This window comes from Rousettus aegyptiacus, unplaced genomic scaffold, assembly GCF_014176215.1.
Source record: "Rousettus aegyptiacus isolate mRouAeg1 unplaced genomic scaffold, mRouAeg1.p scaffold_m13_p_14, whole genome shotgun sequence".
NCBI lineage: Eukaryota > Metazoa > Chordata > Mammalia > Chiroptera > Pteropodidae > Rousettus > Rousettus aegyptiacus.
In genome coordinates this window covers 33,160,930-33,172,541 of record NW_023416289.1, presented here as the reverse complement: position 1 = coordinate 33,172,541, position 11,612 = coordinate 33,160,930, and the positions used below count along the sequence as shown (strand labels likewise).

The window sequence follows — 11,612 nt, the reverse complement described above, 5'->3', positions numbered from 1 at the left end:
GTCCTCACCCTAGACCAAAAGAATCAGAATTATGTGGAAGTGGTGGAGTGGTGGCTAGGAATCTGTATCTTTTTCGGAATGTCCCAGGTGGAGCTCGAGTTAAGAACCACAGCTAAACCGTATCACCGTACGTTTCCCATAAGTCCCTTGGGACATTCTCTAAGGAGAAAAGGGCAGATGGACTACAGTCCACGTAAGTCACTAGGCTTCGCGTAAGCAAGAAGGGTCAAAACAACACCCTTGAGCGTCTGGAGACAGTTTCAAAATTAAGAAACTTAATGTTTAAGATGGCCCCTGGACACACTTAGAAGAAAAAGCCCCTGGGGCCACTAAAAGAGCGAAACGCAAGACGCGATAGGATCTCCGGGAGTGTGAAATTCAAGGCTGGAGCAGCCAAAGGCTGTGGAGCATTTTGGGAGTTGTAGTTCGATGCGGTTGAGAACGAGAGACTCCGGACCTTAGCAAACCCAACTCTATGCTGCACAGCTCTCACCCTTGGTCGTCCCCAGACCTCCAATGATTTCCGAAAAAGGGTCGGCCTCACCTGCAGTTTATCCCTCAGCTACTTCCGCGCTTCCGCCTGCTCAGCTCATTCACTCGCCTGACTCCGCGCGCATCTTTGTCGCTTAGCAATGCCCTATCAGCCCCGCCCCTCTCTGGGAGTACGCCCGCGGGAAGAGAGCGGCTTCCAAGGCGACCAATGATAAAAAGGAAAATAACGGTAATCGGAAAATGGCTAAAGGCGGGAGTCTCACAGCTGGCTGTAACGTCTGCCTGACCGAAAGTGGTTGGAGAACCTTAGCGTTCAGGAGTAATTGGCAAGCCTGTGGACCAATCAAAAGGATCTGAGACTAGGTTCGAGGTTAGGAGGAGGTTCTAAAGTACACTCGCTTTCCTGCAGTCTTGTCTTCCAACCACGCCCCTTACTGCTGCAGGAATCTGGTCCAGACTCCATTCTAACTACCGTTTTTTCCCCTTTTGGGGGCAATCGGGGAGACTGTCCCCTCTCCAACGTCCCTCTATCAGTCGGACCTGCAAACTCGTCCCGTTCGGTCACTTAACCACTTCCGTCTTACTGCAGGGGCAGCTGGTTGCGCCATGTGCCAGGCCTGGGCTCCTGGCCGAGGTGGCGGGATCAAAACGAGCTATTTCGGGCCAGGCGCGCGGCCCCCGGGGGGCCAGCCGGGACTGTTCCTGCCCACGCCCCCTGGCCGCTGCTCACCTGGCAGACCCCGCTACCCTGCACATCCGAGGCTGAGTCAGAGGCACAGAATTAGGTCCGGCTTGCCGGGGGGCTGGGCTGAGATGGTAGTAGGGTCTGTTCTGTGTCCTCCTGACAGCCTGGCCCGTCTACCGCACTCTCAACCCAAAATTCTGCTCCTAACACCGCCATCTACGTCATCCCCAGAGCTGCCTGCGAGGCGGGGGTGGAGTAAAGGGACTAAGAACTCTGCGGAGGGCTTCTCAGGCCCTGGGTCTAAAACGCCACGCGGTGCTCCCCATTCCGGCAAAGCTCCGCCTCCTGGGCCTTAGTTTCTCCTTCGGGAAATTGGGGAATCTTGATACCTCTCTGGCATCCAGCAGGCGCTTACTAAATGGCCAAGTCATTGTTGGGCTTTCTAAATAAGGCTCTATTAGTGGCCGGGTCTGGCCGCGGTCCCAGTGTCCCCGGGCGGCCCGCCGAGGGGCGGACACATGGCGTATATAAAGCAGCGGCGGCGCACTGAGGGGTACTGCGGCTCCTAGGGCGGCGGCGGAGGAGGAGAAGGAGGAGAAGGAGAAGGAGGAGGAGGAACAGAATGGAGATCCCTGTGCCTGTGCAGCCGTCTTGGCTGCGCCGCGCCTCAGCCCCTTTGCCCGGGGTTTCCGCGCCGGGGCGCCTCTTCGACCAGCGTTTCGGCGAGGGGCTCCTGGAGGCCGAGCTCTCTGCGCTCTGTCCCGCAGCGCTGGCGCCCTACTACCTTCGTGCACCCAGCGTGGCGCTGCCTACCGCCCAGGTGCCAAGCCTGGGGAGGGGCGGTAACCCAACCACTTCCAAGGCTCATGGGCCCCGTCACTCTGAAGGGAAGAGGGAACGTCCCTTGACTTTGAGCAGGGTGGAGAGTCTGACCACTTAGAGGGCCTTCCAGAGTTCTCCGAGTACGGAATCTCAGAGGTCAGATTACTGAAGTGGGTCGGAGATCCTCGTGGATCCGAGGAGTGTCTCAGTTCTGAGAGCGGGGATGGTTACTCTGAGGGGAGGCTTGGTGACTGAAGGAGGCTGGTGACCCAGGGAATCTGGGAAGGAGGAGAGTCCAGTCATTCTGAAGGGCGCGGGGGGCTCCCAGTGACTGCTGCGGGGAGGAGATGTTTTGTTATTATTGGGGAAGAGGGTTTGGAGACTGTATGGATCCTGGAGAGGCAGAGTGGAGGAAGGTCCTGTGACTTGAGAAAGGGAGGCCTGGCCACTCTGAAAAGTGGGGGAGGAGTACTAGTAACTGCTGAGGGCGCAAGCGGTCCCGTGACTCGAGTGGGAGGTTAGAACGAGGACTCTGTAGACGGGCGAAGAGGCCTCTTGTCGGTTTCTGGAGGTGGGGGGGCGGGTGGCAGTAGGGCTCTGGAGGCTCCGAGGGAAAAGGGGTGGGGAGACAGGATCTGGCAGGGGAAGGGGACCTCATTACTCTGGGTGAGAGGGGAATCCCAGTGATTACAGGGGGACAGATAAGCCCAGTTTTTCGGGATGAAGAGGTCCTTGGTGGCTACAAGTAGGAAAGGGACCCTCTAGTTTCGGAGGCCAGGGTCAGCTGCGGGCCTAGAACCGATGGGGGTGGGGCCCTGCTGTGTCCCAAGAGCCTGGACGCGCTGATGACACTTGTGCGCAGGTGCCGACCGACCCGGGGCATTTCTCGGTGCTGCTGGACGTGAAGCACTTCTCGCCAGAGGAAATCGCTGTCAAGGTGGTTGGCGAACACGTGGAGGTGCACGCTCGCCATGAGGAGCGCCCGGTGAGCCTGCTGGCGGGGGCAAAGTCAGAATCCCTGGCTGAAGTGGGGTGGGGAAGGCAGCAAGAGGCAAGGGCGGGGCCACTCAAACCTCTCCCCTTCCAGGATGAGCATGGATATGTAGCCCGTGAGTTCCACCGCCGCTACCGCCTGCCGCCTGGTGTGGACCCTGCTGCTGTGACGTCCGCGCTGTCACCCGAGGGCGTCCTGTCCATCCAGGCCGCACCCGCGCCAGCCCAGGCTCCACTGCCCCCGCCGCCAGCTGCTGCTGCCAAGTAGGGGTCTGGGTATGCCAGAACCCCTGGAACCGCCTCAGGCCCCCCTCTTAAAGCCGACCTGACTCCACCCAGCCAGATATCCCCAGCTCCTCAAGACCACCGGCCCACCCAATCTGGACCCTGCCCAGACCCTTCCAATTTAGACTCAGTCTTGATAACGACCTTCCACTGATATCCCTGCTCACACCCTCTCCTGCTTTTAACCCCACACCCCAAACTCTCTAGTTTCCAGACCCCACAAGCACAACCCTTCCACCTATAGTCTCCCATTTCCATTGACCCCACTTTCTTGGCACATAAGCCCATTCAAAACTATTTCCTTCTGACTCCTCTATGAAAAAGATCTCCATACCCCATTTCATTCCCCTCCTCACTCTTAATACCAGATTATGGTGTAGACAGCCTTGTCTCCACCCTTGGCCAGTTAAGTATAATCCCCCCAACCCCGCCCCACATCCTCTGGAAATGTCCCAGACTCTGCACAGACCTCCCATCTCAGACCACCCAGGCCTAGGATGGTCTCATTCCAATCAGACACTTCATTCCTTGCCACCCCATCACCAGAACCCATCTTTGGACTTGAAACGTCAGGCAGCCACCTTCAGACTTTTAAATCCCTTTTTTGACCCTCACTCTTGGACACCTATTGGAGGCCAACCAGGACCCTCAACCTCAAAATGTAGATACCCTCTCCATCTCTCCAGACTCTGTACAATATTCTAGTTCCCATCCCCAGCTCTACCCAGGACCCTGTCATTTTGTCCTGACCCTCGAATCTCTAACCACATGTAATCTACCTTCCAGGCCCCTCCCTTTATTCTCCAAGACCCAGCCAAGCAGCCACTTCTATTCCCCACAATTTTTCTCCCTCCTTGAATTTCCTGCTGCCCCATCCCTCACTCCTACCTAGACCCACTCTCCCAATAAATGTGCTAGAGCTGTGCCATCTGCTTTATGTCTGGGTGGGGAAGGATGGGCTGGAACAATCAGAGGCCAGTGTGAGGAGGTGAATTTTTATTGGGGTGGAATATCACTGTCGCTCATACATCTCCCGTAAAATCTTCATACTTTCTGAGTAACGAAGCTGGTTCCGATGAGATGCCTCCTTCCATCTGCAGTGAGGGTGGCGAAGCAGAGGGAGAACTCAGCAGTTGGGGCAGAGGCCATAGTGGGGCAAGCAGGCTGGGGATGCTCACCTCTGGCGGATGCGTTTCCAGCGTTGCATATTGCGGTAGATAAGTGTGGAGGGTGAGGGCTCAGGGTCAGAGGGCTGTGTGGACAGACAGGACAGGCTGGGTGGCCATGCTCAAATACCACAACGTATGTCCCATAGTCCCAGGCCAGCTTTGAAGACCCACCTCATCATCGGGGGTACCCTGGGTCTCAGGCTGCAGTGGGGATGGGATTCGGGATCTGCAGGCATCTCCAGGTGGCCCAGGGGCTGTGGGCGGAGGCAACTTGTACACATCACGACTCTTGCTATTGGTGACCTCTGAACCCTGGGGACACAAGATCCCCACACCAGACCCAAGAGTGTCAGAGAAGAGGGTCAGAGGTACACATTTCACCCCTCCTGCCTTTCCCAGGGACAACAGACATGAGGGTCTCACCAAGGACCTGTACTTAGGAGTCATGTCTGATAAATGGGGACCTTACCCAGCTTGTGGGTCAGGTCTACCTGCCCAGGGATCTTTGTCTTCTGTCCAACCCAGAGACCCCCATCTACCCCTGCCAAGCCCAGGGGGCCCCCATCTGCTCCTCTAGACCAAGTGACTATACCTGTTTACACTAAGAACCCCTGCCCAGCCCCCTAGCTCATGGAGACCCCAATTTTAGAGGTCACATATATCTGTCCAGGGGAATACTGACCCCATTCTCCCAAACCAGGTAGCCATGTCTGTCTGTTCTAGAGAGCTCTATCCATACCCCCAGCCTAAGGGTTCATATCTATGTGCCTCACTGGATCCAGAAGTCATTTAAGGGACACAGAAACCTGTCTATCACACTAGCTTGGGAGGTGGGGTACCTTGTCACCAGCTACCCACTGCCCTCCCTGGCTGTTGGGCAGAGGCCTACCACCCATCCCACCTCCTCATCCTCAGGCAGTGGGGGCAGCGGTGAGCTGGGCGAGCGTTCACGCTCACGCATTGAGGGGCTGTTGCGCATCCATGCACGGCAGATTGGATAGAGTGGTGTGTTCTCGCTGAACTGAGCCAAGTCCACACTCCGGTCAAACAGCTTGATCACATATGCGTCTAGGGTGGTAGGAATGGGAGGTATGTGAACATGCTCTCATAAACCCCTATTGTTGACCACCCTCTAGGGCTACCACCTACTCACTGGATCGCTGTGGCCCTCCCTCGGCCAGCCCATCATCCATCTCCCTCCTCTTCTTCCTCCGCTGGTGGGGGAAGCGGGCAGATGGCCTGTGTGGGTTGGGAGAACCTCAGGACTAAGGAGGAGTCTAGGGACCTGTCGTCACCTGGCTGGGGCCCTTGACACCTTACCGTTTGCCAGTGGCTGCGATGGAGCAATCCCTGTGGAGAAAGACAAGATGTCAGCAGGCTGACTCTTGAACAAATGCCTGCTCAAAACCCCCCAAATAGCACCCAGGGATCCTAGGATCAAGCCTGAGATGCTCTCACATGGACCCCACCAATCTCTTAGGCCTTGTGTCCCACCCATGCCCCTGTGGTTCTAGGGACCCACTATGAGGGGACCTAAGCTTCTGTTGCCCCAAGGATTTCATACACATAGTGGTTAGGACTGTGGTGGAGGAAGCATGGGGCAGAGTGGTCAGGGCTTGGATGAGGGGAGAAGTCATCCACCACAAACCCTCAGATACAGATCCCATCAACAAAACTTACTTGTTGTGGGTGTCTGAGGGGGTCTTCCCAGCTTCCTCATCCAGACGCTCCCTGGTAGCAGAAGAGAACTGTGGGCTCAGGGTTCCAAGGGCGCAGAGTGGGAAGGCACTCCGTGGGGCCCCTTCCTCCCTAAGCCAGGTTCTGAGTTCCCACCCAGATCCACCCAAGACCAGAGGGCCCATCCTGCCAGCGTTCCTAAAACCCTATAACCCTATGCTAGCCCAGGTCCCAACCTGTCCATGTGACTCTTCTCCAGCAGACACTGCAGAACAGCATCCAGTTGATTCCGGGCCTTGGCCATCTCCAGCTCTGGGGAAGAGGGTACCAAGTGGGAGTCAGTTCCCAGACCCTAGGCAGGTAGGCAGCCAACTGGACTGGGGAAGGGCATGCATAGATCCAGGCGTGCTAAGAGGGTGCATGGGCAGATACTATTGAAGCGATAAGCAAGAGCTCTGGGTTCCAGAGCTGTCCCACATACTCACGTGTGACCTAAGGCAAGTCACCTTACCTCACTGAGCCTGTTTCTTCATTTTGAAAATGGGTCTCCAAATGATAACTATCTGCTAGGACTGTTCTGGGGTTTTAACAAACCTATGTTATATATGTATCTCTTAGCAGAATGCAATAATAAGTAACGTACACAAAGTGCTTATTATGTGCCAAGCATCGTTCCAAGCACATCACATATATTAACCCATTGAAGTTTCACAATAACCCTGGCAGGTAGGTATGATTGTTATCCCCATTTTACAGATGATGAAACTCAGACAGAGATGTTAGCTACTTGCCCAGAGTTACACAGCTAGAAAACTGCAGGGATGAGGATTTGTACCCAGGCCATCTGGCTCCACAGCTGAAGTTATAAGGCAGGGGCTCAAACTGAGTACACAATCTAGCCCCCTGATGTGCTTTGTTTAGCCAAGGCAAGTGGTGTTATTTTAAATATGAATTAAATCTGAATGACCTGATGACTTTTAATAATTGGGAGATTTCACTCAAAATGCCAATTTTGGCTCCCCCTCCTCCACCTTCCTGCATGCCGCAGGCCCTGCCTGGTCCTGTCAGCCCATGTGTTTGACTCCTTTCATCACAGAACTTAAGGAGGTAATGATACTATAAATATTCTCCTCTCACCCTATAAGGTGTTCGCTCTCCTCTTCCAACTGGTAGGTGTTCTAGCCCAGTGCTCAGAGCCTAGAAGAATACTTGGGGACATGATTTGGCCAGCCCTTGGAAGTCCTGAGGTGACCAGAAGACGCAAAGATTCCTGACATCACTCAGAGGAGAGACAGGGTGGGGGTGGGAGGTTGGGGGCAGCTGAGATTCTAGCAAAAAGCCTAGGGCAGGAGCCAAGGTATGGATCATGCCCACATCTCTTTCCCTAGCCTCTGCTTCTCTCCTAAATCTCATGTCTTGAGATCCCATTAACTCCTGGACACCTCCCCCTGGACATCACATAGGCTCCTTCCGCCTACTGTATCCCACGCTGGCCTCAGTGTCTCTCTCAACTTACCCTCTTTCCTGGGCCCCCATCTTAGAGATCGCCTCACTGGCCCCTAGTCCCTTCCTGGGCCTCGACATAGACACCTCTCTCCCTCTACCACCCCAGCCCACCAACCCCATAATTTGTCCACTTGGCCTCCTAAGTTTCTCTCCCACAGCCCAACCCTACCCCAACCACTCTGGTCCTTTTCTTTCCTTTCCCTGGGCTCCCGGCCTCAGTCTTCCCTTCTGATCAACCCTCTATAAGGTGGCCAGGGAAATGTTCCTAAAACCACACCTGACACAGATCCGCCTTTTAGAACCTTCCGTGATGCTGCAGTGTCCCAGGCTAAAGTCCAAGATCTTCAACCTGGTGTTCTTTCACAGGCCTCCATGACCCAACCTACCCCTTCCCCGACCACCACCCCATCATCATTTGTAGTCAGGCCCCCTTCATTTTTCCATCCTCGATTTTTGGCATTTCAGGGGCATCTTTATTAACTCATTCCTCCCTTCCCTTAGCTCCCCATTTCTCTCAAAGCAAAAGCCAAAGTCCTAACCTGGACTCATAAGATCTCCCTCTCCCTTCCCCTTTTGCCCCTATCTCCTCACACTCTCTATCGCACTCACTCTGTTTCAGACACACTGGCCTCTCTGCTGGTCCTTGAATAGGCCAGACAAGGCTTCCGCCTCTGGGCCTTTTCAAAGCTATTTCCTTTCCCTGATATGTTGTTTCCTCACATATCTTCATGGCTCTCTCCCTCACCCTGCCTCACTCCTGATCTCCCTACCTTCTCCTTTTTTTTTTTGTTTTATTACCACATATACTATCTAATATCCTACACCATTTTACTTTTTTTTTTTTGTCTGGTTTTTGTGTCTCTCCCACAGTCTGTCCTGGGTTCTTATCAGCTCAGCCCCAGCCCTAAAGGACTTCCTCTCTCTCAGCTTGTTTTCCTATCTACCACATTTCCTACTTCCTAGGATTATTGGGATACACTGACTGCCAGGATTAAAAGCTTCCTTGTACATCAGGCAGTCAGCACAATGCCTTACTCATAACTACTGGTGGAAATAGAGAAATTGAGGCAGGGCCAAGAAAAGACTCCTCTCAGAGTCACAGCTTGGGACCCCCATGTCTTACTGCACCACACTAACTGAGTCACCATCATTCAATCTCAAAGCTATCTTCAGCACAGACCAGGAGGATATGCAGGAGGTGGCAAGAATTGCTCGATGTCTGACATATCCTGACAAAGCAATAGTCTGAAGGGCTGCAAGGATAAGTCGCGTAGTCTGCTTTATCGCAATAATCTTGTCTGTCGGGACTCAAATACCCTGATTAGTCTCGTGCTCCCCTGCAGGCCCCCGGCTTCGGGATCCTCACCTGATTTCTCCACTTTCACTTTCACCGGGAACATGGTTTGCGTCTGGCTAGCTGGATCAGAGAATCCCAAAGGAACCTAGGGTCACAAGTCAAAGCCGAGGCAGCAGCGGAGTGGTTAAAGATAAGCTTCGTGTGCGGACACCGCTCCGCCCTGATTAGCGTCCGGCCAAGACCCCTGCCGCTGCCGCCACCACCTCCAGTTCCCCTTCTGTGGGCGACACCCTTCGCCAGTCGCTTGTTCCCATTAGTCTCTATAACCGTCGATCTCGTACCCCGACCAATTGACAGCTGCCGCTGTCGGCTGTCAGCTCTAAGCCCCACCTTTCTGGGGACCCGTTTCCGGAAACAAACCAACGACATCCTGGGCGCTTTCTGGGAGGTGTAGTTCTAATTCCCGAGACTCTGCCGCGCGAGGAACGGTGGGAGACATAGGATAAGGGCATCGTGAGGCTTTTGGAACTTGTAATGATAGAAGCTTTGCGTAACACCAATTTAGGTATAACAGGATTTATATAACCGTGGGAGTCCCTCCTGTCCCCAATAGGAAGACAAGTCTGGAGTTAGGCTGCGTTGCTTTTTACTTAGTATTCGCTAAGTGCCAGCTACCTGTTAATCTCTTTACAGGCACAACCTTATTCACTTAGCAAATATCTATTAGTGTGCTGGTCACTCTTGTAGTCACTAGGGACATGCAGTGAATAAAACAGACAAAATTCTTTGCCCTAATAGAGTTTATATTTTAGAAGGTGGCAGATACACAATAAACAAAACATTTTTAATTACATGTAGTAGGGAAAAGAATATAGCATGAAAGGGACAAAGTACCAAGGTAGGGACTGAAATTTTAAATAGGATGGTCAAGGAAGTCTTCTCTAATAAAGCAGACATCTTCAGAAAATGCAGAATTTCACTTTACCACATATGCCTTGATCCAGATAAATTCTAAGAGGTAGCATTGTGACACTTTAGATGAGTATACTGAGGCCAACTGGGAAAGTAATGTTTTCAAATTTACATATTACCAGTACAGGATAGTAGCCTCTAGTAATAGAAGCATTATTCCTTTCTTGATTCTGCATCTGTAAAATAGGGTTCTAGAGCAAGAAAGTTCCTACTTCAGAGGGTTCTGAGTAGCATTCAGTGAAAAAATGCATATAATATGTGAAGTACTAAGCCTGGCACAAAGTAAGCATTCAATAAATGCTTGTGAATATTAATAATCACTTTATATTTAAATGTCCAAAAGATCCCAGGAAGTCAACATAGAGAATTAGGATCATTTATTGGAGGATGTCAGCAGAGAACATAGGAGATCAGAACAAGTCTTAGGGGCTTGAGAGTGGGCTCGGAGTAGAGGAGCCCATACTAGGAGAATGAGCAGGTCCTAACCCTGTGCGGAAGTTGTCAGGGGGTACCCAGGGGTATGGTGAAGGAGAGGTAGTCCCCAAGGGCACCCCAACGGGGCCGGTAGATCTGGAAGATGGTGATCCAAGTGGTGAGTACAATTACCCAGAAGAGGAAGCCAACAGCCGAGCGCCACACATCTGAGGGAACAGGAGTGGGAAAGGTTGGCTTCCACCTGCTCTTTGGTCGCCCTCTACCCGCTCTCTCTTCTCTTTCATGGAACCCCAGAATTCTGAAATTTCCATTATCCCCTCCCACCAAAGTGTCCCACCCCCATCACATGGCCGCCTTTCAACAGTGCCCTGGACTCACAGCCTTTGATTTGGCTCTGCTCTGTATATGCCGGGACAAGGAAGGCCTCTCGGAAGAACCAGAAGATATTGACCAACCAGAGAAAAGGCAGGAAAGCAAAACCACCTAAAGAGAGGGGAAAAAAAAAAAAACTTAACAAAACAAACAAACAAACACACCTGGGACATAATCTCTGCTGTTCGGGACTCAGGAATCCAGGCTCCTCTCTGGGATCCAGGAATCTGATTCCTTGACCATCTCTTTCTTAGGACCCAGTAGTCCTCTCCTCCTCTCTTGGGACCAAGAAGTTAAGGCCCATCCTCCTCCTTCCTCAGGACTTTCCCTCAGACCCAGGAATCCAAGACCCCAGCCGCTTCATGCCTTAGATCCAAAAATCCAGGCCCCCAGACCTTCTTCCCTCGGGCGCTCTAGTCCTCTCCCCTCTCTTCTGAGACCCTAGGAGACTGGCCCTTACCCAGGTAGTACTTCCGGCACAGGTTCAACTTTTCCTCGTTGGACACTCGCTCCAAGTTCATCGCTGCGCTGCGGCCGGGTTGTCCCGAAGGTCTGCGGGACAAGACCCAATCCTTAACACTGAGATGCTAGGATCGCGAAAAACCATGCCACTTTTACGACTAACAGAGATAAATTGAAGGGTGGGTTTGCTAAAAGAAAGACGCCGCCACCCACCTCCCAGCAAGCTGAATGGGTTGAGACGTTCTTTGTTTATTGGGGTACGCAAAACGACCCCGAACTCACCAGTAGAGTCTACTTCCTTGGGCTTGGACGCCTTTGCCACTTTCAAGTACGGACGTTTGCGCGAGATGCCGCAAGCGTCTCTGGAATTTGTAGTCTTTTTTGATAGGCACCGCTCCACGCAGGCGCTTTCAGGGAACTCCGGCCGGTGATTCTGAGGGTGCAG

At 53.0% G+C, this 11,612-nt stretch overlaps 3 protein-coding genes across 9 annotated transcripts; 1 reads left to right on the top strand and 2 right to left on the bottom strand.

The window, feature by feature from the left end:
* Positions 1–528: 528 nt before the first annotated feature.
* Positions 529–4,201, top strand: HSPB6 (heat shock protein family B (small) member 6). The gene is made up of 3 exons (XM_016119663.2): positions 529–1,997; positions 2,862–2,984; positions 3,087–4,201. The coding sequence occupies exons 1-3, from the start codon at positions 1,800–1,802 to the stop codon at positions 3,258–3,260; spliced, it is 495 nt and encodes a 164-aa protein (XP_015975149.1). The 5' UTR covers positions 529–1,799; the 3' UTR covers positions 3,261–4,201.
* Positions 4,202–4,258: 57 nt separating this feature from the next.
* Positions 4,259–9,592, bottom strand: LIN37 (lin-37 DREAM MuvB core complex component). 6 transcript variants are annotated; one of them, XM_036232214.1, is made up of 9 exons: positions 8,996–9,592; positions 6,360–6,435; positions 6,127–6,177; positions 5,767–5,796; positions 5,600–5,685; positions 5,336–5,514; positions 4,618–4,758; positions 4,456–4,529; positions 4,259–4,371 (listed from the first exon to the last, which is right to left on the bottom strand). In XM_036232214.1, exons 1-9 carry the CDS (start codon positions 9,027–9,029, stop codon positions 4,290–4,292), a joined length of 753 nt encoding a protein of 250 aa, XP_036088107.1. In that variant the 5' UTR covers positions 9,030–9,592; the 3' UTR covers positions 4,259–4,289. The 6 variants fall into 6 exon arrangements, with proteins under 6 accessions (XP_036088107.1, XP_015975145.1, XP_036088108.1 ...); XM_016119659.2 differs by having other exon boundaries at positions 5,348–5,514; XM_036232215.1 differs by lacking the exon at positions 8,996–9,592 and adding an exon at positions 6,635–8,989.
* Positions 9,593–10,258: 666 nt separating this feature from the next.
* On the bottom strand, positions 10,259–11,599 carry PSENEN (presenilin enhancer, gamma-secretase subunit). 2 transcript variants are annotated; one of them, XM_016119664.2, is made up of 4 exons: positions 11,450–11,599; positions 11,166–11,257; positions 10,712–10,816; positions 10,259–10,539 (listed from the first exon to the last, which is right to left on the bottom strand). In XM_016119664.2, exons 2-4 carry the CDS (start codon positions 11,224–11,226, stop codon positions 10,400–10,402), a joined length of 306 nt encoding a protein of 101 aa, XP_015975150.1. In that variant the 5' UTR covers positions 11,227–11,257; positions 11,450–11,599; the 3' UTR covers positions 10,259–10,399. The 2 variants fall into 2 exon arrangements, with proteins under 2 accessions (XP_015975150.1, XP_015975151.1); XM_016119665.2 differs by having other exon boundaries at positions 11,381–11,500.
* Positions 11,600–11,612: the final 13 nt, after the last annotated feature.